General features: G+C 43.8%; 3 protein-coding genes and 1 long non-coding RNA gene across 4 annotated transcripts in view; 2 read left to right on the top strand and 2 right to left on the bottom strand.

Annotated features, from left to right (window-relative positions):
* The window catches only part of slc16a10 (solute carrier family 16 member 10), a 30,700-nt gene extending 23,392 nt beyond the window's left edge, over positions 1-7,308 (top strand). Inside the window, exons 4-6 of the mRNA XM_086018064.1 lie at positions 1,818-1,961; positions 2,455-2,683; positions 3,803-7,308. Of these exons, the coding sequence (XP_085874190.1) occupies positions 1,818-1,961; positions 2,455-2,683; positions 3,803-4,020 (591 nt within the window). The 3' untranslated portion in view covers positions 4,021-7,308. The remainder of the gene's footprint in view (positions 1-1,817; positions 1,962-2,454; positions 2,684-3,802) is intronic.
* LOC147127840 (uncharacterized) lies at positions 4,322-9,671 on the bottom strand. Its single transcript, XR_015083740.1, has 4 exons — positions 9,343-9,671; positions 9,052-9,215; positions 7,999-8,173; positions 4,322-6,740 (listed from the first exon to the last, which is right to left on the bottom strand). It is a non-coding gene; the product is annotated as an uncharacterized LOC147127840 (long non-coding RNA).
* On the top strand, positions 7,634-15,545 carry slc60a2b (solute carrier family 60 member 2b). The gene is made up of 4 exons (XM_086018063.1): positions 7,634-8,176; positions 9,948-10,116; positions 10,192-10,308; positions 13,025-15,545. The coding sequence occupies exons 1-4, from the start codon at positions 7,907-7,909 to the stop codon at positions 14,335-14,337; spliced, it is 1,869 nt and encodes a 622-aa protein (XP_085874189.1). The 5' UTR covers positions 7,634-7,906; the 3' UTR covers positions 14,338-15,545.
* The window catches only part of rev3l (REV3 like, DNA directed polymerase zeta catalytic subunit), a 53,192-nt gene continuing 45,476 nt past the window's right edge, over positions 15,123-22,838 (bottom strand). The window contains exons 23-32 of the mRNA XM_086018062.1: positions 21,818-22,062; positions 21,597-21,705; positions 21,238-21,444; positions 21,054-21,163; positions 20,732-20,846; positions 20,498-20,635; positions 19,142-19,332; positions 17,575-17,821; positions 16,133-16,348; positions 15,123-16,058 (exon numbers count right to left, since the gene is read on the bottom strand). Coding sequence (XP_085874188.1) covers positions 15,918-16,058; positions 16,133-16,348; positions 17,575-17,821; positions 19,142-19,332; positions 20,498-20,635; positions 20,732-20,846; positions 21,054-21,163; positions 21,238-21,444; positions 21,597-21,705; positions 21,818-22,062 — 1,719 coding nt within the window. The 3' untranslated portion in view covers positions 15,123-15,917. The remainder of the gene's footprint in view (positions 16,059-16,132; positions 16,349-17,574; positions 17,822-19,141; positions 19,333-20,497; positions 20,636-20,731; positions 20,847-21,053; positions 21,164-21,237; positions 21,445-21,596; positions 21,706-21,817; positions 22,063-22,838) is intronic.

The following is a 22,838-nucleotide window of genomic DNA, read 5'->3' as shown; positions in this document are numbered from 1 at the left end:
ACAGTTGCTTGTCAATGTTGTCATTGATCCGGTCAAAGAGGCGTCATCGTGCAACAAGGCTTGGTTTGGACTGCAGCCAATTTTACAAATGTAAATAATCATTTCAAACACTGTGATTTAGCAGAGCTGAGACGAATTGCGACGCCACGCGCAGCGCTTCCGGCGGCGCAGAACAGGCAAAATGAGAGGCGGCGAGGAGAACTTCTCCACTCGTGTAAACATATTTGAAAATGCCCCGAACATCAATTATTGTGACATACTTTATCATGTCTTCAGAAATGCGGTTTTGCAGCAATGTTTTTCTCTTCTCCAATGTCTGATACTCAGACTGTGGTCTGACTGGGGCACAGCTGCAATGTCGGCGTCACGCCTATATGCTTGTCACAAAAAAACAAAAAAAAAGAATGGTGTGACAGTACACGGGGAAATAAAGGGAAGATGTCAAATAACACATTGTTCTGTTTCCTAGGGGAAAAAAAGCGCCATCAAAACCTCAAACACGGAAACATTATCGAGTAATTTTACATAAGAGCTTCAAAATTGGATACCCTGGCTCATAATAAAGTGAATAGTCTCTTTCTTGACCATAGTGATCCTGGATCGCCTGCTTTTGTTGTCTGTGAAGCAATGGACCAGCCTGCTGGGACTCAAGTACTGTCTGTCTGACAGTCAGTGTGTACCTATTTTACCATTTTGCATCATTTGTTGCTTACTTGTAAGTTTATCAATAAATAAAGTCAATCTAAATCCACTTGACCTTAACATGTTTTAATAACTTGCTCTCTAAAGCAATAGAGATTGTTAAATACTGTACTATGAATTCTGATTTTGATGCTACTTTGGACTATAAAGGAGAAATACTCTCATTTCCATGGCAACCCGTGATTGCCTTCTTCTTGGTCTGGAGCTTTTGGTAGGCACGGATGGTAACTTAAGTGGAGAAGTGGTTTTCAATTTGACTATGAACATGTCACTGAGCAATGTATATTAAAGGTCCACTTTTAGCATTTAAAAATATAATATGTACATGCCATAGATAGAGATGTGTGTGTGTATGTATATATATATTAGTGCTGTCAAGCGATTACATTTTTTTAACTAATTAATCGCAAAAAGTTCCATAATTGTATTTAAGCGTATTTTTCAACTACAATTTTTTTACGAAGCTTGGAACCGACATTTACTTGCGTAAAATCTTGGAATTAATGTGAAAAAACATGAAAAGTGTATTTCAACTCAAAGACTGTTCTAATAGCTTTCTTTGATTCTTGAATATGATTCTTCTCTGCAAATTACAACAGTTGACCGATACACTAAAGACGTACAACTAATATGGTATTTGAATTTGGCTGTGCAAAGTGTGCAAATTATTTTGGATTTCTCCAATGAGCCGCCAAGCAACTTTTCAAAGTAAAACTACGTAAAAGTCCATCTTTGCAACGGTGACTCTCATCTTCTTATGTTTGGCTGCACAGTGAGCAGAGGTCAGCTGCTACAGGAAGTAAATAAAACTGACATCATTTTTTTTTAGTGCATTATGAAATGTAAATGAATCTCCACAGTTAATGCTTTAACTTTGACAGCCCTAATATGTATGTACTATATGTGATGCCATCCTTCACGACATGCCTGTCACATATCGCGCCAAATTCAAATCTGAGCATTCTGAAAGCCCCTTTCCCTTTTTATTGGCTCTTTCATCCAATCCACGTAACACATACGGTAAACGTCACACTTAAAACGGGTCACAGATTCATAAATGAGTGGAAAATCCAATCAAAGGACTGACAAATGCTTGTTTTATTTCCCTTCCACAGATGAAGCATGTGGAGGAGCGCTTCGGGGTGGATTCCAATAAAGAAATTCTGCTCATGTGCATTGGCATCACATCCGGTTTTGGACGGCTCATCTTTGGTAGGATTGCTGACTACGTTCATGGGGTCAACAAAGTTTACCTGCAGGTAGGTTCCTAGACCCAACAGGCAAATGGCATTTTGATTTATGTTGCAGCATTTGACTGACTGGTAGGGTTCGAGCGGGCATAGATGGCATGAGAGCAAATACTCCAATAATAAAGGCTACGGGGGGGCGGGGGGGGGGGGACATTTTTTAGAAAGATATTCACTATATTAGGATATGCATGATTTGAGCAAGAAATGTAAAAATTAATTAATTTTGTTAATTATTGGATTGGAAAAAAAAATCGCAGGCCAGAATCAGTCGTGTGTGGTAGGGCTCTTCGGTGATGAGGACATTAGAGTCAGGTTTACAAATGTGCAAACAGAGTGGTGCCATTAAATGAATGGCCTCGCATTAAAAACTGGCAAATTGGTATTTTTCTAACGTGATTTTTGAAGCGGATCCCCTGAAAAAAAAAAGACTGTTTTTAAATGGGCTGGCCTATTTTATGAAAGCCTGGGAACATCAACAATTAAAGCTTCCCCATCCTCGCAGGTGACTTCCTTCTTCGTTATTGGCCTGATGTCTATGATGATCCCGCTTTGCAACATCTTCGGAGGGCTGATCGCCGTGTGTCTGCTTATGGGGATGTTTGACGGCTGCTTCATCTGCATCATGGCTCCCATCGCCTTTGAGCTGGTCGGAGCCGAGGATGTGTCCCAGGCCATCGGCTTTCTCTTGGGGCTGATGTCAGTGCCCATGACCGTGGGACCCCCAATCGCAGGTAAAGCAGCACATCAGTTATACTTTTTTATTTTTATTTTATTGATTTTTTTTACTACAATTATTTGGTTATAACCAAACATTGTACACATCAAACTGGTTGATACAAATTGGACAATTTATTTCAATTTAGAATCAAATATTCTGAATGAAAATAACATTTGTGGAGTTAATCCTTTAGATTTTCTTTGCCGGGTTTATGTGTCACCATGCCCTGAAGATTTGAGCCATACTTTTCTCCCAGATTTTGTCTATTAAATATTGTACAACTTTAAAGGTTCCACTGTGTTAATAAAGCATTTCTTGTGGCTTTATTATGGTTGGACGGTTGGACGTATATTTTTAGATGGCTCTGGTCTCAAATGAAAAAAGCTTGAGGCAGTTGACTGGCACCAACTAGTGTTCAGTTTGGCACATTACATTCCTTGATTTGTGTTGATGTTTCTATGAGACATGCACTACTCGGTATATGCATGTATAAAACTTGACTTTTTACGTTTTTGTTCTATGACAGCTTGTACACATTTGAATTCCCAATCAAGGCAATCTCAATACAAATGGTTTATCAGCAGCAGCAATAATAAAGTAGTGAAATAATGTAGATGTACAACTCTGCTTTTAAAGAGGAAGTCAATTCCCAAATTTTCTTTACAATATGTTTTATGCGCCCCTGCTAGTCTAAACAATTTTGTAATCAAGATTACAATTGCGTTAGTGGAATATGAGTTAAGAAGCTAAATCCACCTGTTTTTCTCATGGGGTGGCCATTTTGTCACTTCTGTCGACTGAAAATGGCATCACAGTTGCGTAGGTAACAACCAATCATGGCTCACCTGTTTTTTTTGTTTGTTTTTTACGCTGAGCCGTGATTGGTTGTTACCTAAGCATTTGTGATGTCATTTTCAGTGGACAAGAAGTGACAAAATGGCCGTCCCCGAGATGGATCAAAATGGGGAGATTTTGCTGCTTAATTCCTATTCCACAAAGTTTAAACAAGTGGGGCTGCATCGAACATATTATTGCAAAGAAAATGTTGGGTTGAGGGCTATCACGGCTAACGCTTTAATTAAAGCAGTTGTTAAGATGTCCCAAAAGTTGTTTTCTCCCTTCTGTCTCATAGGCTTCCTCAGGGATAGATTGGGCAACTACGACTTGGCGTTCTACCTGGCAGGCATCCCCCCGCTCATTGGAGGGGCCGTGCTGTGCCTGATCCCATGGGTGGAGGCCAGGAGCAAGAGAGCGAAAGAGGAAGCGCTCAAGGACGTCAACCAGAAGATGCTGGGACACGAGAAGCCTCAGGAAGACGCACCAGTCAAAGCTGGAGAGTCCATCCTCTAATCGCTGCACTTTGACGCAACAGGGTCGGACTAAACAGTTTGCGTGCCATCAGTAAAGATCCGAATGAGTGCCTTCAATGAGCAGATCTCGCAAATGCCAAAGTGAGGGAACAGAGGTTGAAGTACTTTAATTGAACATGAATGTGATCACAAGGAACTATGCAATGAAATTGGAAGTCTTAAAATCTGGGAAAACTGCTTTTGTTGAAGGGAAGACCGAAAGGAAGCAGCGTGATGGCTGCCAGTTTTAGCCGTCCATTTGCCACTCTTGTTCAAGACCGATAACACACTAAAGGGAAATCCTTGTTTCAACACTATCATTTATTTTGTGTCCGTAACATGAAAGTGCATTTAAGATTTTATTGACGTAGAAGAGCAGTGGTTTGTGAGAAGCTAGTTTACCCTCAAACAGGATTCAGCGACTAAAACTTACACAGGGTTTCCCAAACGTTCGTAAAGCAAAATAGAATGTGGTTGGTGTATGGCCATTACAGCAACGTCCGCCTCCTAACTAACAATCTGACAATCCAGAACGCAGAAGACATGAATCATCCACAACAAACATGAATCAAAATGAAGAATTTCTGTGCCTGATTTACAATCAATAAAATAGCTTACTACATTGTTCTTTTTGATGTTGGACCTCCGTTTGGGAAACCCTGCTTTTATTAGGATTGTTAATTATGATCGTTTTCAGAGCGATACTGTTCAGAAGCACATTTCGACAAGCTGTGTCAGCGTTTGATTGCAACATCCATCAACCTTTGCACAATTTAACACCTTTCACATGGCGGGCCTCCGCTCGTGTACTTCAGAAGTCGTCGTAGCCGTGCTAGGGTGACGAGGACTTTTGACAGCAGAATTTTTGCTGAAGCTGCGCATCTTGCTGCGATGTGTTCTTTGCTCACATATTTCATACTCATAGATTTGATATGTGAGGAGTGTAACGCAATGAATCATGAAGAACTCATTGTGCAGATTGTAACAAGGTCCAAGTTGTAAACAACAAGTGAATGACCTCTTAAAAGGACCACTTTACTGAAGTAAGATCTTTCATTTGAGGCAAGGAAATAAACAGGATGTGTGTTTGACTAATTTTTGACTAAGGGCCATGTTCTCCAATGTGCGTAAGAGGCGCGCAAACGTAAATGTCTGGCACTTGCGAAACACACATACAAATGATATTGTTAAGAAAAAAGAAATCCAATGTATTTTTTCCTTGCAGTCTCAGGCACTATGCAAACATTGATATAAATTGATCAGAAAAGATTTCCCCAAGATGGGACCGGCTGGTTGAAAAGAGGGGCTTCAGCATCCCACTAACTGAAACAACTACATTCATTACAAAAAAAAAATCCACCCTGGCATTTTGACTTAGATGGCGCATGCACATGTGCTGTACTTGCTCGCAATCCCCTCTGAGAAGTCACTGTCATACCATCCACAGTCAGGGTTTCATGAAATAAAATACATATCTAGAATCTAATTGATATAGACCGCAAGAATCAAACATTCTTCAGGTTCTTATCAAATTTGACCTGGCTACCACGTAGCTCTGCCACTGATGGTGATTGGTTCAGTTTGCTGTCTATATTGTAAACTTATTAATGGGACTGCTACCTCAAAATTGTGGGCAGGTCTCTTGGGGTAAAATGGAGGAAAATAATTAAACAGTACTGCATCGGCCCCAAAAGACGCCAGCCCACTGGGCATCTGCCCTGTATGCCAGAAGGCCAGTCCAGCTCTGATGTGAATCCGGTCTGTTGTGCATAACTGAGGACTGCTGATCTAGAATTTGTTTAAAGATTTTTTAAATTTTTTTAAATGCTGTCCTTCGAAGTGGAAGTGTAGCTGGGGCTATCCACACCTACCCGCTACATGAGACGTTATCAAATTAAAAAGTGTGCTTTATCTTTTTTATGGATTTCAATGACACTCAGAAAAATCCATGTTCATTGATTTCCAAACAGCCTCTGTTGTCATAAATGCGTCAAGTGTCAAAAGTTTGGATGGGAGATAAATGCGAATGAAAAGTGTGACAATCTTAAAAGGACTTTGATGTGAATTGGAGAATATGGCCCTTAGTGACACAAGGTCTGGCTAAGTCAAAGCAATCGTTAGCTCAGTGCGCAGTTTACTAAACCTCAGTTGGATTTGTGTTTATTTATTTCCATGTTCTAGTGCAAAATGTCATGCTGTAATTTATTGGCATTTGCTTATTAGTAGAGACTATCACATGTACTTTGATGACTGAATCACATCTACTTTGATGACTGAACATTCTCAATCCTAATGAGTCATTACCACATGAAATACCAACCAAACAATATTATATTATTGTTGTGGCTGTATTTTACTAAACACAACTGTGACACACATTACCTCAGATGTGGAAAAAGTAGAGCCGCACATGCTGACATGTTCGTCCGTACATCAGAGGCATTGTTCATGTTGTCGTGTCTGCATGACATGCTGAGTCGTGGAAATGAATCCAACAAATTCTGAAACTTTTTACATCTGTAGTGTTTACATATTCTGAACATGGTTTTAGCATATCACTTTATCGTAGTTGCCTCTATTCAGGTCAGTCCATTCCTATCGTGCTTTGTAGATCGATCAGACATTTCCTTGCTAAACTGCTGATTGTCTGGCATCACCATGCTCTTTTAATGTGCATAATCATAATTTTCCTCAATCCTCTTGACATAGGATCCGTGTCACCTAAAAAGACAATGAGTGTGAAATGTAAATATTTTGATTTTCTCTGCAGTGATTACTCAAAGTGCCTTATAAAAATGCCTTATCTTTGTATGTAACTTTTGTTGTTGTTTGTTTTTAAGGTGTCCAGGCTGACACGTGCTTTACTGCTCCACGTTTGAAAGCATATTTCTGATGAGCTTATAGCATTTATATTGCGTATGTATTCTTTCTCTTTGTACCTTAAACTATCCACTAGTGCATATGTGCAGTTTGGACTAGCTGCTGAATGGTACAGATCGATGCTCTGTATAAAGCCAGCTACTTCCATCCCTATTATGTCGTCCAACTTGTCACAAAATGCTCTGAGTTGACATTTTATTGTTTGCTGTGCTAGGTTCCAAATTCCAAGTATTGTAATGTTGTCTGGCGCAGGATAATGTCACATTGAAATGGATTTTTATGAAAACTGTCATATCACCGAACAGTTTAAAAAAAAAAAGCCAGTATTTTCTGTGACTTTCTCCTTATTTATCCACCCGTGTTTGCTCAGTTAATTATTTCCTGCTGATAAACAGGTTTGACTGCTGTGGCCAAGTATTGTATTTCCATGTACTGTACAGTAAAAGCTTGTCGAATACTCCCAAACACTTTTAGGTCGCCGAGTTTCCTTCAAAGACACGAATGAATTGCTGCCATTACATCAAAACGTGGAACGATTCAAGAGATCCTACTCTGATAAGTTATGCACGCTGTGAGATCTCAAGACCGCGTGGCGTTACTCCTCGAGATATACACAAATACATTGAAAATTACTTTCAAAATTGGATCATAACCTTGATGGTTATTTAGAAAGCTGATTTACGCAACCCCCGAATTACGCGGGCAGGAGGACATCGTCCGAGTTTGGCGCTCGTCTTTGAATAGACGATCTTTGCAAAGGGGGTCACCCCCAACTGCTGACGCAAGGCGGCGCAAGTGCTCTTTGCTGTCACCTCTGACCCGCCCTGCTGTTCGTTTACATGATGACGGACGAGCCGGGAGCCTTCGCCTCGTCAACGGAGGGAGGTTTACCTGTCGAGTGAAAGGCGAAGGCGACTCGCAAGGCTTGCCCGTTTTAAATGGCCTTCGACTTGTACCCGCTGTAATATTCCCCTCCCCTGTCAAGTGTCAACAACATCGTAGCGCTGATGTCAGCTGCGTCGTCGCCCGCATCCGCCGCCGCCGCGAAAAAGAAGCACGTTCGCTTCGCCAGCATGGACGACGAGCAAGAAGAGGACACCTTGTTTGACAAGAGGAAGGACGCGGAGCGAGGCGGTCTGAAGAGTGCGCTCAAGGCGGCCAAGAGGAAGACGAAGCCGGGATGCGGCGACCGGGTGAAAGTAGTCGGAGGGGGCGGATACACGTCGTGCGGCCGCTGGATGGTCAGCCTCACTCTCTGCGCATCCTTTCTCGGCCTGGTAAGAAGACAAAGACATCGTCGTTGAATACTTGCCGCTAATAAAAATGAAATGGCGAATGATCTGTCTGTATATGAAAGAGAGGTGTGGGACATCGCAGTCATTGCCATTAAGTAGCAGGTACCTACAGAGGGCGGGCCCAACAGGGCGGTGGACAGGTGTTCTGCCAAATTGTCTTACCCCGTCAAAACTTCATACCGAAGGTTGATTTGACTGCTTGCTTGCCAAAATGTCCTACCTTAAAAAAAATCCCTTAAAGCGGAAGTCAACCCAAGCATATTTTCTCAAGAATAGGTTCTATGCAAGCCCACTAGTTGAAACAAGGCATTCTGATAACTATTGCGTTCTTGGAGTAAGAGTTAATCCACCCGATTTTAGCCATCTCTGGGGGCGGCCATTTTGTCACTTCTGTCGACTGAAAATGACATCACAAATGCTCAGGGTTCACTTGTTTTCTGAAGCTGAGCCGTGAGAGCATTTGTGATGTCATTTTTAGTCAACAGAAGTGACAAAATGGCCGCCCCCTGAGTTGGCTAAAATCGGGTGGATTTAGCTGCTTAATTCATATTCCACAAACGCCATACTAATCAGAATGCCGTGTTTCAACTAGTGGGCCTGCTGGGAACATATTATTGGAAAAAAAAATATGTTTGGGTTGATTTCCCTCATTATGAAAATACATACACAGAGGTGAAAGCAGGTAGTATCTGGACAATTGAGCGTAGTATACAATATACATACACTGCGTGATGAATATGGTCGCTATGCTCAAAAGCTACGATGCTTAAAACCGAAAATGGAAATCACTCGCCAAAAGTATTTTTGAGGCAATGGAAAAATAAGACTCAATGGAGACAAAAATAGTAACTACTCACCGCTTTTAACTGAATGCACGACAGGTAGGACAACAAGATATAAAATTCCCACGAAAACACTTATCGGTGTTGTGCGCATGAGTGCGCAAGCGCACTGGGCATTGTCACGATGGGTAGGAAGGAATTCCAGAACACCTGACATCCACTTGGGGGGCATCCAACTACTACAGCAATCAGAAAGACAAAAGCTGTTCAAATATGTTTCTGGTGAATATTTCTGACAACTTTATCCAGTTTCTCCATAATAAGAGATGTCAAGTAAAGTTTGATGTGTAGTAGGCAAAGGTCTACCATTTTCGGCTATTACAGTAGCCAGAAAGGAAAACAAAAAAGCTTCTTCCAATGCTGGCGATCTGCATTCTCCATGGCAACTCCTCGGGGCTCATCTCATTGTTTACTCCTTGCTCTTCTCATTACATGCTGGCACCTCCCACCAGAAATGATCCCTCATCGCTCCTTTGTTCATGAGACAATCGCTCCTTGATGTCATCGTTTGATGGAGACGTTTGCTAAAGATGATGTCACGCCATTGATGCGTGTCACAACCGCATCGTCTCTGTGTCAGAATTTTTACTTTATGCCCACTTTATGTTTCAAGTGGGATTAAAAATAAAGTCAAATATCAACATTGTTACGCATGTGTTTTGTGAAGTTAGCGTCAGCACGCCAAGTAGTGCACCGGATGTTATGTGACTTGGTTTCAAAACAGGACGTACTGTGTCAGCTACCTAAATGTTGTTGACTTAACAGCATTTGCTAACTGCCTTGTTTGAAGTTTCTCATCTCATCTTACCTATGTTTGCTATTGGTCCCCTTTTGTCCATTTCAACTTTATGTTCTCATACAGTAGTATTCAAATAAACACTGATTGTGATCTTGTAATCTTTTTGTTTTAGGGCATGGGCATCTCGGTTGTCGGACCCACGTTTGAGGACCTGGCTTTGAACGTGAACAAGGACATCAGCAATATCTCCTACATCTTCGTTGGCCGATCTGCAGGCTACATCGGCGGGTCACTTTTGGGAGGCATCCTTTTTGACTGCATGAACCACAATCTGCTACTAGGTAAGCCCTCTCGTCAGTTGTCTCGAATTTGTCACCGTTTTCCTAAATTACATTTTTGTTCTTTATGCCCTTCAGGTTTTTCTATGCTGATCACTTCATGTGGAATGTGTGCTATCCCTTTTTGCAAACATGCTCTGCTCCTCACCGGCTTTATGTCCAGCATCGGCATCTCAATGGGGGTTCTGGACACAGGTAGGATAACAGGTTATGATAGTCTGATAGATGCACCATGGACAAGAATGTTTTGGCAGTTCTTTGCTTTGATTTGTTTCTTTAATCAGTTTGTTTACTGGCAAAGAGTAACAAAACTTTGGATATTCAATTTAAGTTTTCAAATCAATATATCAGCACAATTAACCGCTGTAGCCACAAATACAGCATTCCGCAACTTTTTTTTGCACCATGGAGGTGAAGACACATTTTGATGGACCAGCATTAGGGCTGAACATCCATCCATCCATTATCGATACCGCGTATCCTCACAAGGGTCGCGGTGCGTGCTGGAGCCTATCCCAGCCGTTTTCGGGCAGTGGGCGGGGGACACCCTGAATTGGTTGCTAGCCAATCGCAGGGCACACAAAGACAAACATCCGCACTCACAATCACACCTAGGGGCAATTTAGAGAGTCCAATCAACTTACCATGCATGTTTTTGGAATGTGGGAGGAAACCGGAGTACCCGGAGAAAACCCACGCAGGCACGGGGAGAACATGCAAACTCCACACAGGGAGGCCGGAGCCGGGATCGAACCCACGACCTCTGAACGTGCTAACCAGTCGACCACCGTGCCGCCTTAGGGCTGAACAATTAATAAAATTCAAATCGACAACACAATGTGGTAGAATGGAATTTTCTAATCGGAAAGGCAAAAGGAAAAAAAAGGTCTGCATTTTTAAGATTAGCAACGATCAGACTAGCCAAAGTTAGTGACACAAGGCTAACAAGAAGTAAAGTCTTTTTAAAGATTTCAAAATAAAAGTGCTAAATTAACATTTTGGGATGATTTACCTCTAATTTCCACACTTGTGACTGATTCAAATATTCCAACTTTAAACTGTTCATCTTACTCCTATTTATAAAATATTTCCAAAATGTCAAAATATTTGCCATAAATTAAAGCAGCACTGGGCAAGAAATCGACCTTAATAACATTTTTTCACAACTCTTTTGATGAAACATTGACTTACGAGTACAGTAGTTGAAATGGGACTTCATCCCCTTAGGCACTAAGAAACTGTGAGGAGGATGGGATCAACCCTGACACACAAAAAAATACAAATGTCCTGGATTGCTTTATGGCATACTCACTTCCTCCTTTCGCTATAAGGACGGCTCAGGATTTCACGACACTACGCGCTGGCACGGATGGGAAATGTGGTTGGTTTTTGTCAAAACACCACCGCTTTTGTCCACATGGCGGCGCCATAATCAACATAAACTGGCATATGACACAGTGTTGCTTTAAAATTCTGGGGGTTCTACCTGAATTTCAAAATAAAAGCCCAAAAATAAAATTCTGGGGGTTGTACCTTGATTTTCTAAAAAGAATTTGACAGATTTAAACTGTTGCAACTTCAATCCGTTCATTCCTAGCCCCCATGAGCCTTTGCATAAATTATGGGCGGGACCTATGGAATGAACCGGAACTGGCATTTTGTTTACATGATAACTGGTTGTGCGAGTACACTTTCTATGACAGTTACAAGTTGAACAATGTAAGAAATGGCCGCATCTCGTGAGAGAAAACATTTCAATCTCGCTTCCTGCCAATCTGTAACAAAGTCCGACGATGACATGGAAAAAAAAAGTAGCCAATGGCAATGCACGTTTAGCTACTTTCAGAACTCTGTTGCACAATCTCAAAATCTCTGAGGTGTATCAGTACGTTCGCGGTAATAAAGTCGGTTGCATTCTTTACCGTACAGCGATCGTCGAACACTGCCAAACCCTTATCTAATCTTCCATCAGCACCATTACTTTCAAGGCTCTTTCTACATCAGAGCCCTCAAGAATAGGGTGGATTCCAGTTAACTTCAAAATTTCAAAATAAAAGCCGCAAATGAAAACACGGGTGTTGTTAACCGCTATTTTTTTTTTACAATTTTTTTGGGGGGGAGACTGATTTAAACTGTTCCAACTTTAATCTGTTTAGCTAATTCTTATCCCAATTTATTTCTCTAAACGTCCAAATAAAATCCCCAAATTGAACATTTTGGTGCTTTTAACCTCTAATTTCCATATTTTCAGATTCAAATCGTTCCAACTTTTTTTTTCTAAATGAAAGCAATTTTTAAAATTAAATCCGCCTGCACTCATTAGTAACTAGTCCACTGAAAGACGTTCCTTTTCATTAACAAACATAACAAGATTTTATTTTTCAGTACTCAGAATTTCACTTTTTGTATGTGAGTTTTGATCTGCAACCAAACAATCCAAGAGGATTTTGCTGCTTCCACCAAAACATGAGTTGGTGTTACTGTTTTCATCATCTTACTTTACTTTACCTTTTCCTGTTAAGTTCATGAGACATTCATTTATTCAAGTGGATGATTCACCCAAGGACTAAATGACACACAATCGATTATAAAGTCAGGACCACTGACACAAAGGTGGGCATTCCGTCACCGATGGATGCCCGTTTTGATGACGAATGACGAGACACCTTATAAAATGGCGAATGACGAAAGTGTGCTTTCATCCGGCAGTCATTAACTGGCAGTCCACAGTCCGTCAGTTAGTCTGTCAGAAGGGCCACGCCAGTGCCGATTACAATTCATTTCGTCAGACGGCGAATGAGGGACCAGCAAAATGTCGTAAAATGCCCACCTCTGGAAATACAGGATTAGTTGAAGATCCCCGAAGCTGTGTGAGCGAATAAATGAAAGACTTTGTTTTCCTGTCCGGCAGGTGGCAACGTCCTCATACTGAACACGTGGGGCGAGCGTTCCGGACCTCACATGCAGGCTCTCCACTTCAGTTTTGCGGCCGGCGCCTTTGTGTCGCCAATCATAGCCAAGCTGCTGTTTGGGCAGAGCGGCAACGGCGGCCACGGCACGGCAAGCGTCTTGAGCAACGCCACGTCCCCCGTGGTCACGTGGCCCATGGCGAACCACGATCACGCCATCATCCGCTTCATCCACAGCGGCGCCAGAGACCTCAAATCCATGTGGGCCTACATCGTGATCGGCCTGTTCGTCCTGCTCACCTCCTTCCCGTTCTTCCTCCTCTCCGCTCGCAGCGACGCGTCACGTGACAAAGGCCCGGCGTCCTCGCCCAAGCCCCTCGTGGCCAGACACCACACGGCGCTCGTGGTCCTGCTCTTCTTCTTTTTCTTCGCCTACGTAGGTGCCGAGGTAGCCTACGGCTCCTTCATCTTCACCTTCGCCAAGGATTACGCTCAAATGAATCAGTCGCAGGCGGCCGGGCTGAATTCCTTATTCTGGGCGACGTTTGCCGCCTGTCGGGGGCTGGCCATCTTCTTCGCTTCCTGCATGTACCCGGGCACCATGATACTTTGCAGCCTGGTGGGCACGACGCTGTCCTCCCTCTTCCTCTGTCTCTTTAGCAAGGACAAAGTGATGCTGTGGATTTGCACCGCTTTATACGGGGCGTCCATGTCCTCCACTTTCCCGAGTGGAATTTCCTGGTTGGAGCAGTACACCACCGTGACGGGCCGCTCGGCGGCGGCGTTCGTGGTGGGCGCCGCCCTGGGCGAGATGGTGTTGCCGGCTCTCGTCGGCTTCCTGCTCGGGAAGCTTCACGGACACCCCTTCCTGATGTACCTGTCGCTCATCACGGCTACCTTCACCGCCATCCTTTTCCCGGTCATGTACAAGCTGGCCTCCGTATCCGCCGACCCCATCAGGAAACACCACAGGAGGGCCCGACCCGACGCCGACGACAGCGAGTACCGACAGGCGCTGCTGGATTCGGGAGAGATTGACGAGGACGAGGAGGAGGAGGAGGAGGAGAACGAGGCCGATCAGTGGAACGATGCGGACTTTGAAGTCATCGAAATGGACGACGCGCCGAGTCTCATCAGTTCGCCCAGTAAGGAGGGTTCTCCCTCAAAGACCGAAGGTGACGGTGGCGTGGCTCCCTCCGGCACGCAGCTGACCCAAGCGGCAAAGGGTTCCTCATCATCCGACACCGCCTCGCTGGTGGGGGACTCACCCAAACGCAAACTGCTGCTCTTCCCTGACAGAGTCAAGAGAGACTGAAACCTCATTTTCAGGTTTCTCAACATCTGCTTTGAGCCATGATTTTTCCAGAACCCGTGTGAGAAGTTGACTTGCAAAGTTAACTCACTGCCTGGCCAGAAATTTTGCCTGTAAATTGTTTGCCTTTAACTTATTCACCGGCAGCCCGGTTGAAATGGATATTTGACTACTATGGCGGTGAGTCGGTTAATTGAGGCTGCATTGATTAAAAAGGAATGACTCACAGATGTCAAGACTGATCACGTTCTTACATTTTCAAGTCAAATTTAGCTAAGTTTCGTAAATTTCGTATCAGTCAAGGTTGTAAAGTCCACCACTTGTCCTAAAAGCCTTTTCACACTGCAATTAGCAACGCCGGGTCAGGGAATACATTACAGTTGAGAGCAGCGTCACAGTGACATCAGAAGGCGCATTCGATGGGAGGGGCTGGCGGAGTGACCAACCAGTGGAAAAATCCTCCCATTTACTTCCTGGTTGGTTGCTATGCAAGCTTGCATCAAAAGACGGCTACGTGCAGCATTTGCTCAATATGTTTATCAAAATGTGATTTTTTGGCCAGGCAGTGTTTGGAAGCTTTTTAAAAACACCGGCTGATGGGAAATCAGTGCCTTGCACGAGGACAGTTGAGCAGACTGATGTTCTTCAAATCCGTGGTCAACTTTCTGCAAAATATGCTGATAGCCGTAAAAATGCAAGTGTTTTCTGCACATTTAGTGACGTGATTTTGTCTTGTGTGTAATAAGTGTATTATCACTGTGATCCAACCTTTTACGTTAGAAAAACAGTTCAATACAATGACTTTATTATTATATCAATTTCAACCCACAGCAATATCCATTAAAAGAAAAAAAAGAAAAGGTTTTTTTTTCTTTTTTTTTTTACATTTTTACAAACAGTCAGATCTTTAGATGGTTTGATGACAGCACAAAGTTCCAAACATATTGCAAACCAGAAATGCACAAAGAGACAAATTATCAAAACAGTATTGCAACAGTCCCAGGTAAAAAAAAAAAAAAAAATCAAATTTCACACTAGATGAGCAAGAAGCTCAAATGGGCATGAATACAATCAAAATGGCATCCCTCAATAGAATGTATAAAAACAGCGTTCAAGCTGCGGATGTAGTTGGTTTGATGCTGATACAGTGAGAATGTAACGAATTATACAAGGTTCTGTACATTAAACTGGAGTCCCAAGTCCAATTATTTGAATAAAGTTTTTAGCAATTATGTGACGCTGCGGCAGCGCACACAACACACAATGATCGGGATGAGTGTCTTTTCACTCCCAAGTTTTTTTTTTTTTGTTTTTGCTTTTTTTGAGGCGCCTCAGCCTGGCCGCCGCAGCTGAAGACGGCCACAATCAACAAATGAAGTGAATGAAACGCAGACATGCCCTATGAGGGAGGCTCAAAGCAGACAATACTTGTATAACAAATACTCTTAGTAGTTAACGAGGACACAATGACAACCCAACAGGGTTCAGGTTGAAGCACCGTTTGAAACCTTTCGAACCGAACACTGAGATGATGGCGGCGGAGCGGCCGTTAGCACCAAGTGAGCCGCGACGTCGGGTGGCGATCACAAGTCGTCGAGCAGCTGTCGGAGGTACGGCGCCTTGGAGAGCTGCCTGCTCACTCGACTCAGCTTGTAGAGGACGGGACAGTCCAGAGACACGCACGGCACCTGGCGCTCCGCGCAGCCGCTGCAGTTCTTGCAGATCTGCGCGACAAAGGCAAAACAACGGTCGGAACGGTTGGCGCGTTTGACTTTGGGAAGTATGTGCAACGTCAGACCTTGAGGAGCTGCTCCTGTTCTCTCTCCCGTTGCCTGATGTCCTGGTGGAGGGTGACGGCCACGCGCTGGGGCGACGCGCGGCACCGCGAGCACACGCCCAGCTGGGTGAGCTCGTCGCACACGGGACAGTGGAGCGTGGTGAAATACTGCGAAATGGTGCCCTTCCTCGCCACCCCCTCCCCGCCGATACCCGACGAGCACGAGGCCTTCTGGATCTGGACAAAAAAAGGAATTTTTTTTTCTTTTTCTTTTAGGAAGTTGCCAGTGCACTCCAACTCATTCCAGCCAGCATTGAATAATATTAAATTAGAGGTTGAAGTTAAAGGAAGGTCAATTTTATAGCTTCTCTAGTGCTAATGATGAGGGGTGGGAACGCAAATGTTTTTTCGATGCATCGTTCGGCGTATTAAAAAGATTCTGAATCGATTCATAGGTATTAATAATCGACGCGCAAGCGATTATGTGCGTTTGTATGTCCTAGGCTAAGCTAATATGTGACAAGATGGCGGAACAAGCAAAACCTCATACGAGCACAGCGAAGTCAAAGTGTGAAATACAAATCATTGGTCTTTGGTTGGTTTTTAAAGTGGAAGTCAACGCAAACATTTTTTTCCAAGAATATGTTCTATGCAGGCCCACTAGTTAAAACAGGGCATTCTGATAAATATTGCGTTTGTAGAATAAGTGTTAATGCACTTGTGTTTAGCCATCTCTGGGGGCGGCCATTTTGTCTTCTGTCGACTGAAAATGACATCACAACTGCTCACAACGTCCAATCACGGCTCAGATTCAGAAAACAGGTCAGCTGTGATTGGTTGTTGTGAGACGGAAGACAAAATGGCCACCCCCAGAGATAGCTAAAAACGAGTGCATTTTGCTGCTTAACTTATATTCCACAAACACAAAATTAATCAGAATGCCGTTTTTCAACTAGTGGGCCTGCTGGGAACATATTATTGAAAAAAATATGTTTTGGTTGACTTCTGCTTTAAAAAGGTACTAGTGTTTTGCATTGACTATAAATGGAAGCCAAAGTAGTGATGCATTGGAATCAGAATCGAATCGAATCATAGGCCTCTGAATCAGAATCGAATCGTGGGTCTCTGAATCGGATCGAATCGTGAAGTATCCATAGATTCCCACCCCTAGTTATTACCATTCTCAAATGTTATGGTTTTTCTCTAATCACAGATTTTCACCCATGACGGGTGACGCTAGAAAGTATCTACCTAAATGAATGTACAAACTTTCGAGCCCCTTTCCCTGTCCATTGAAGTGTCACCAGTGTGTGGGCATATTACATTCAAGTTACATCAGCAGGGGGCGTGTGTGCGCATTCTGAGAATAGCACACTGGGCGATTGACAGAAGCAGCAGCACTTTGGCGCTACTCTCGCTTTCCTTTGTTCCCGGTCACTCAGGAAAACGGGAAACCGTCTCACCCTGGGAAGCTCCTGGTACCAGCTGAGCACGTCGACGCCAATCAGCTGGAACATGCGGCTCAGCGGAGGTAGGATTTGCTTGGTGATGTAGTAAGCGGCGTTGAGGCGGAGGCAGGGGTCCTGCAGCACTTCCAGGGGCCGACGGACCAGCTGGATGAGCGCCACGCCGGGCGTCCCGTACACGATCACGTAGGGCACGCGCTCCCCCACGCGAGGCTCCAGGCGACGGTCGTACGCCATCATGCGCCTGCGACACACACACACACGCACACGCACGCCGAGGGATGAGCGTCAACCTTTCACGCGGACCGACTTACAACATTCAGTTTCCGAATGCAATATTCGGAATGGGGCGCCCTCGAAATGAAAATCCAATGCATACTATGTTATCTGCCATCGAGAGGGCGGCCCTAGCACTCGGATCAGACGTGACTAAACGGGTGATGTCGCGCATACATGAAGCAGACGGTCGACATCATCATCCAGACAGCAGCTTTCAATGGGAATCGGGCACTCGCGACTGCAGGGGCGATCCGGTCGTAAATGTGCCTCGCAAACCTGACTTGCTCAGCCGTTACAAGCTGCGTTGCTAGGCAACAGACTTGACTACTGTACATGTGCAGCCAGACAATGAGCAGCAGGAGGATTCGGTGCAACAGCAGTAGACGACAAGGTTTTTCTTGCTCTCTAGATTCGAATACACACGCACGCTTGTGTTTGCAGACAGATGAAAAAGCGTGCACTCTCTTTCCACAAGATCGTCTCTCTAGTTCATTCCAAAGGTGTTGATGGAAAGTTCTTCCGCCCCAAACTCAAAGGGCGGGCCCCGCCCCCCCCAACACTTACATTATTCATTCAATATAATGTGAAAATATTGAACGTCAACGGGTGGATTAACTGACTACTGTATTTTCCGGACTACAAGTCACGTTTTTTTTCTTCATAGTTTGACTTGTACTCTGGAGCGACTTATGTGTGAAATTATTAACACATTATTACCTGTATATCATTTCACATGTTATTTTAACCCACATAAAGATAGTTGTATAATGTAACGTAAGCATACCGTTCAGCCTGTTGTTGCCTCGATTCCATTTTTATTTCAAATTGTTTGTCATTTAAATTTTAAATGACACGTCTGTTCTTGGTGTTGGATTTTATCAAATACATTTCCTCCCAAAATGCGACTTATACTCCAGTGCGACTTATACATGTTTTTTTTTTTTCTTTATTGAGCATTATATGACTGGTGCGACTTGTACTCCGGAGCGACGTATAGTCCGGAAAATACGGTATTATCAGCAAGGATGCCCTTTGTTGCAATATGAGATCTACTCACTTACATCATGGTCATTGTGGATTGCTTTTTCTCCACTGCTCCTTTTCTGCTGCGAAGAACAGCAGGTCCGATCGGGTCAGACAAACTGCAATTCGCATTCCCCCGCAGCGTTTGACTTGCTGGTTTTAGTTAAGTAAGTAAATACATCGCATTACGAGCAACCAAGCCCAAATCTCTTGTGTATGCGTTCCTTCGATTCAATGACGGCTGACGAAAGCAGACACACACCTGGTGAGCTCCAGCGCGGGGACGCAGGCGCCGGGCCGGTACGAGGCGCCGCCTCTGTACTCCTTTGCAAAGGTTAGGTCCTGCATGCTGGCCCGGCCGTCCAGAACCTTCACGCACTGGCGCTGAACAAACTGCTTCACCTGGCTGATGTCCCGCGTCTCAAAGAGCAGCTTGATAGAACGCTCCAGAATCTCAAGAGGAATTAGGGGATAATGTTAATGAGCAATTTCACATTTATGCATACTTTATAAATGTACTGTATGCACATATGTATGTATATTTGCACAGATGTGTGTCAGTGTGCATTTCATCCAGTGCGACGTGGAATTACAAGTACTGTTAGGTACTGTTGTAAAACACAATATGTACTGTATCTGGCAGCTTTGGTCTTGAACTATCAAATGATCGCAAGCTTCAACGCTGGAATTGTATTTATTGTGTGTGAAAGTGAAAGCGGGATGATCACTTTTGGATTACTTGTGCCTTATAAAAGAAGCAGATTGTAATTGAATATTTGTCTTATCCTTCGTTATCCGGAACTCCAACTCTGGGGCTAAGTAATCATTTACATGGTCGTCAGTGCGTTTCACGGTGGACAAAATGAGAAACTACAGTTAAATTTACTGTAAAATTGTAGTTAATGCGCCTCGTTGAGTTGAGCATATACATTATACCTCACAATGTACCGGCCCATTTTCTTTGCACAACCGCGTGTATGTTAATTAATGAATCAGAATTCATTCTAAAAGACGAGTTTGTCCCTGCAATTTGTTTAATGGGTTAAACTGTGTCCCCAAATGGCATCTGTTTTAACTAATTCACTGCCAGACATTTTCAGGCCCTCTTTTACCCTAACGTTTAAAAAAAAACGTGAAAAAAATATAAATAAATCAATTCCTGGGATTGAATGGCTGGACTGTGATTAAACGAGTAAATCCGTCTTTGGCAGTGAAATCAGTAAACATCACAGACAACGCGTTGTAGCTTTGTTTTCTTTTTTTTATATTATTATTATTATTTAATTACTTGAATTTTTAAAACGGTGGGTCTCATCAAAAAGCTTGTTAAACACAGAAACCGATAACATGACTATTTTTCATTATTTTCAAAGTTTAAATGACAGAATGCAGCACACAAAACATGCATAGAAAAAAATGTATAGTCAATAAAATGTATGGCGTTAGCGATTAGCGTTGGACACGGCAAAAAAACATTTGCCGGCCTTGTGCATGACCGACTCGGGAAGTCTGAAGGAACGAGAGTAAGGAGAGGTCTGGCAAAGATGACTGGTGTCAGCAGTGAGAGTGGGAGACAGGAAGGAAGGAAAGGGGCGTGTCGGACTGCTTTGCCTGTTACCTTGGAAACAGCAGGGCAGCCGTCACGTCGCACCGTTTCAATTCCTTTGGCATCAAACACAGGCTCCTTTTGGTCAAGGCTCTCGTACATGTAGCCCACATAGCGCTTCTTTGTCTGGAGCACGCAGGGCAGGTACACCTGAGACGCACACGCGTACACACACACGCACGCACGCTCCATTGACCTTTCCCCATGTACACGGGGAAGTGATGATTGGCTGTTGCTTTCAATTACCTTCTCAAATTTGAGCTTGACAGGCTTTGGGTTAGTTGCAGTCACTGCCTCTGCGATCTCGTCGCCGATTTTAAAGGCCTGCTCTTTGGTGGCGCCTTTCAGCAAAACGAACATGCTGCACAACAGGAAGCAGCTTGTTAAAGGGCAGGTGAGGAGAGCAAAAATCCCTGATTCGCACAACGACACGGAAATTCCCAAAATACAAAAGAGTACCAACCAGCGGATGCACAACCAACATCTTGATTAGTCCCTGATTGTATCTGTGCGTGCGGTAGTTGCCGTTTCAGCTCAGGAAAGCACCAAAACAAAATAACCGTCGTACCTGTCGGTGTCTCCGTACACCACACGTGCTCCCCACTTTTTAGTGTCATTGACCAGCTTGATGGCCCTCTCCAAGGTTTCTCGAGCTTTGTGGACAATGCTGTCACCCACCTGAAAAACACATGAAAAGCGTGAGTGTTCTCATCGCAGTTGAACTTCCTTCATGCTCCTCCTTAGCGGCCGACCTCCACGCTGGGCATGCGCCCGGAGTAGTTGGCCGCGGCGTAGCCGAAGGTGACGTTGGCGATGAGCTTGAGTCCGAGCTGACGGGCATCCAGCAGCTTCATCAGCGCTTTTTCCTGCTTGTAGCTTTTCATCGACTGCTTCACCATAATGCGCGTCTTGAGGATTTCCTCCAGCATGCTGGGAAGGACACCTTTCCGCACTGACGACTGCACACAAATGAGAAGAAGTGGCCCTGGATTTGATGTGAGAGCATTTCCCTATTTTGGGCAACAGCGCCCTCTTTACAGGTGATGCAAATTAAAATGCAGATCCCAAGAGTAAGTAAGTCGCTCTTAAATCGCTACTTCAAGTGTTGTACCTTGACGAAGGCGATGCCATTGGCAGACACAGTGATATCATTTCGGAGCTGGTAGAGCAGTTCCGGGGAAACCCGCAGGGAGGTGCAGCCAAACTTGAACTCATCTGTCCTGAAATAGACACATGAATGAACAATACATCATCTTAACCTTGTTTAAAAAAAAAAAAAAGAAGTTTCTTAACATCCCTATTTGTTTACTCTAAAAAATGAACACAACTTACGTTCCCAAATCGTCCACATGGCCGAGGCAAGTGGAGTAGCAGTAATTGTACGCGATGACGATGGAGGGATAGAGCGACTGGAAGTCCAGGACCACCACCGAGTTGCTGTAAAAGCGTGACTCGGGCTCCATCACTAGGGGGAGACACTGAGGCGCTCTCTGCTGCGCTCGCTGCTGGATGCTGGGCGTTACTGGGATGTAGTTGAGGGGCTTGGCCACACGCAACATCATGGACTCAACGCGGTACTGCAGGGAGAAGAGGAGCAAAACGGTCAGTGCGAATGTGCTCATCTGTGTCACTTTCTTTCAGCAAATTTGTCTCCTTCGTGTATTTTGCTTCTATTTCATCAATAGTCAAAGTGTTAGATGCACCATAAAATACTTCTACAATCCTGAATTTATATTAGAGATTAAAGTATAAATTGACCCAAACATATTCTTTACAGTAATATGTTCTATGCGCCTCAACTAGTCTTAACACGGCATAATGATGATTGTTGCGTTTGTGGAATATGAGTTAAGCAGCAAAATCCACCCCTTTTTAACCTTCTTAGGGGTGGCCATTTTGCCACTCACCTGTTTTCTGAAGCTGAGCCATGATTTGTCGTGACCTGAGCCCTGAGCAACTGCGATGTCATTTTCAGTTGACGGCATGTGACAAAATGAGATGGCCAAAATGGATTAGTAAATGGATTTTACTACTTAATTCATATTCCAGAAATGCAATATTAATCGAAATGCTGTGTTTAGACTAGTGGAGGCGCGTAAAACATACTAATGCAAAGAAAATTTGAACTTTTTTTTTCAAGAAGCAGGCCCACTAGTTGAAACACGGCATTCTGATTCATTTTGCGTTTGTGGAATATAAATTCAGCAGCAAAATGCAGTTGTTTTTAGCCATCTCTGGGGGCGGCCAATTTGTCTTCTGTCGACTGAAAATGACAAATCACAACTGCTCGCAATGACCAGCAATTGTCAAAAACGAGTGGATTAACTCTTATTCCACAAACGCAATATTTATT

The sequence above is a fragment of the Filicampus tigris genome, chromosome 20 (assembly GCF_054856515.1).
Source record: "Filicampus tigris isolate MCC_2025a chromosome 20, RoL_Ftig_1.0, whole genome shotgun sequence".
NCBI lineage: Eukaryota > Metazoa > Chordata > Actinopteri > Syngnathiformes > Syngnathidae > Filicampus > Filicampus tigris.
The sequence above is the reverse complement of the archived record's forward strand: the minus strand, read 5'-3'. Positions and strand labels throughout refer to the sequence as shown.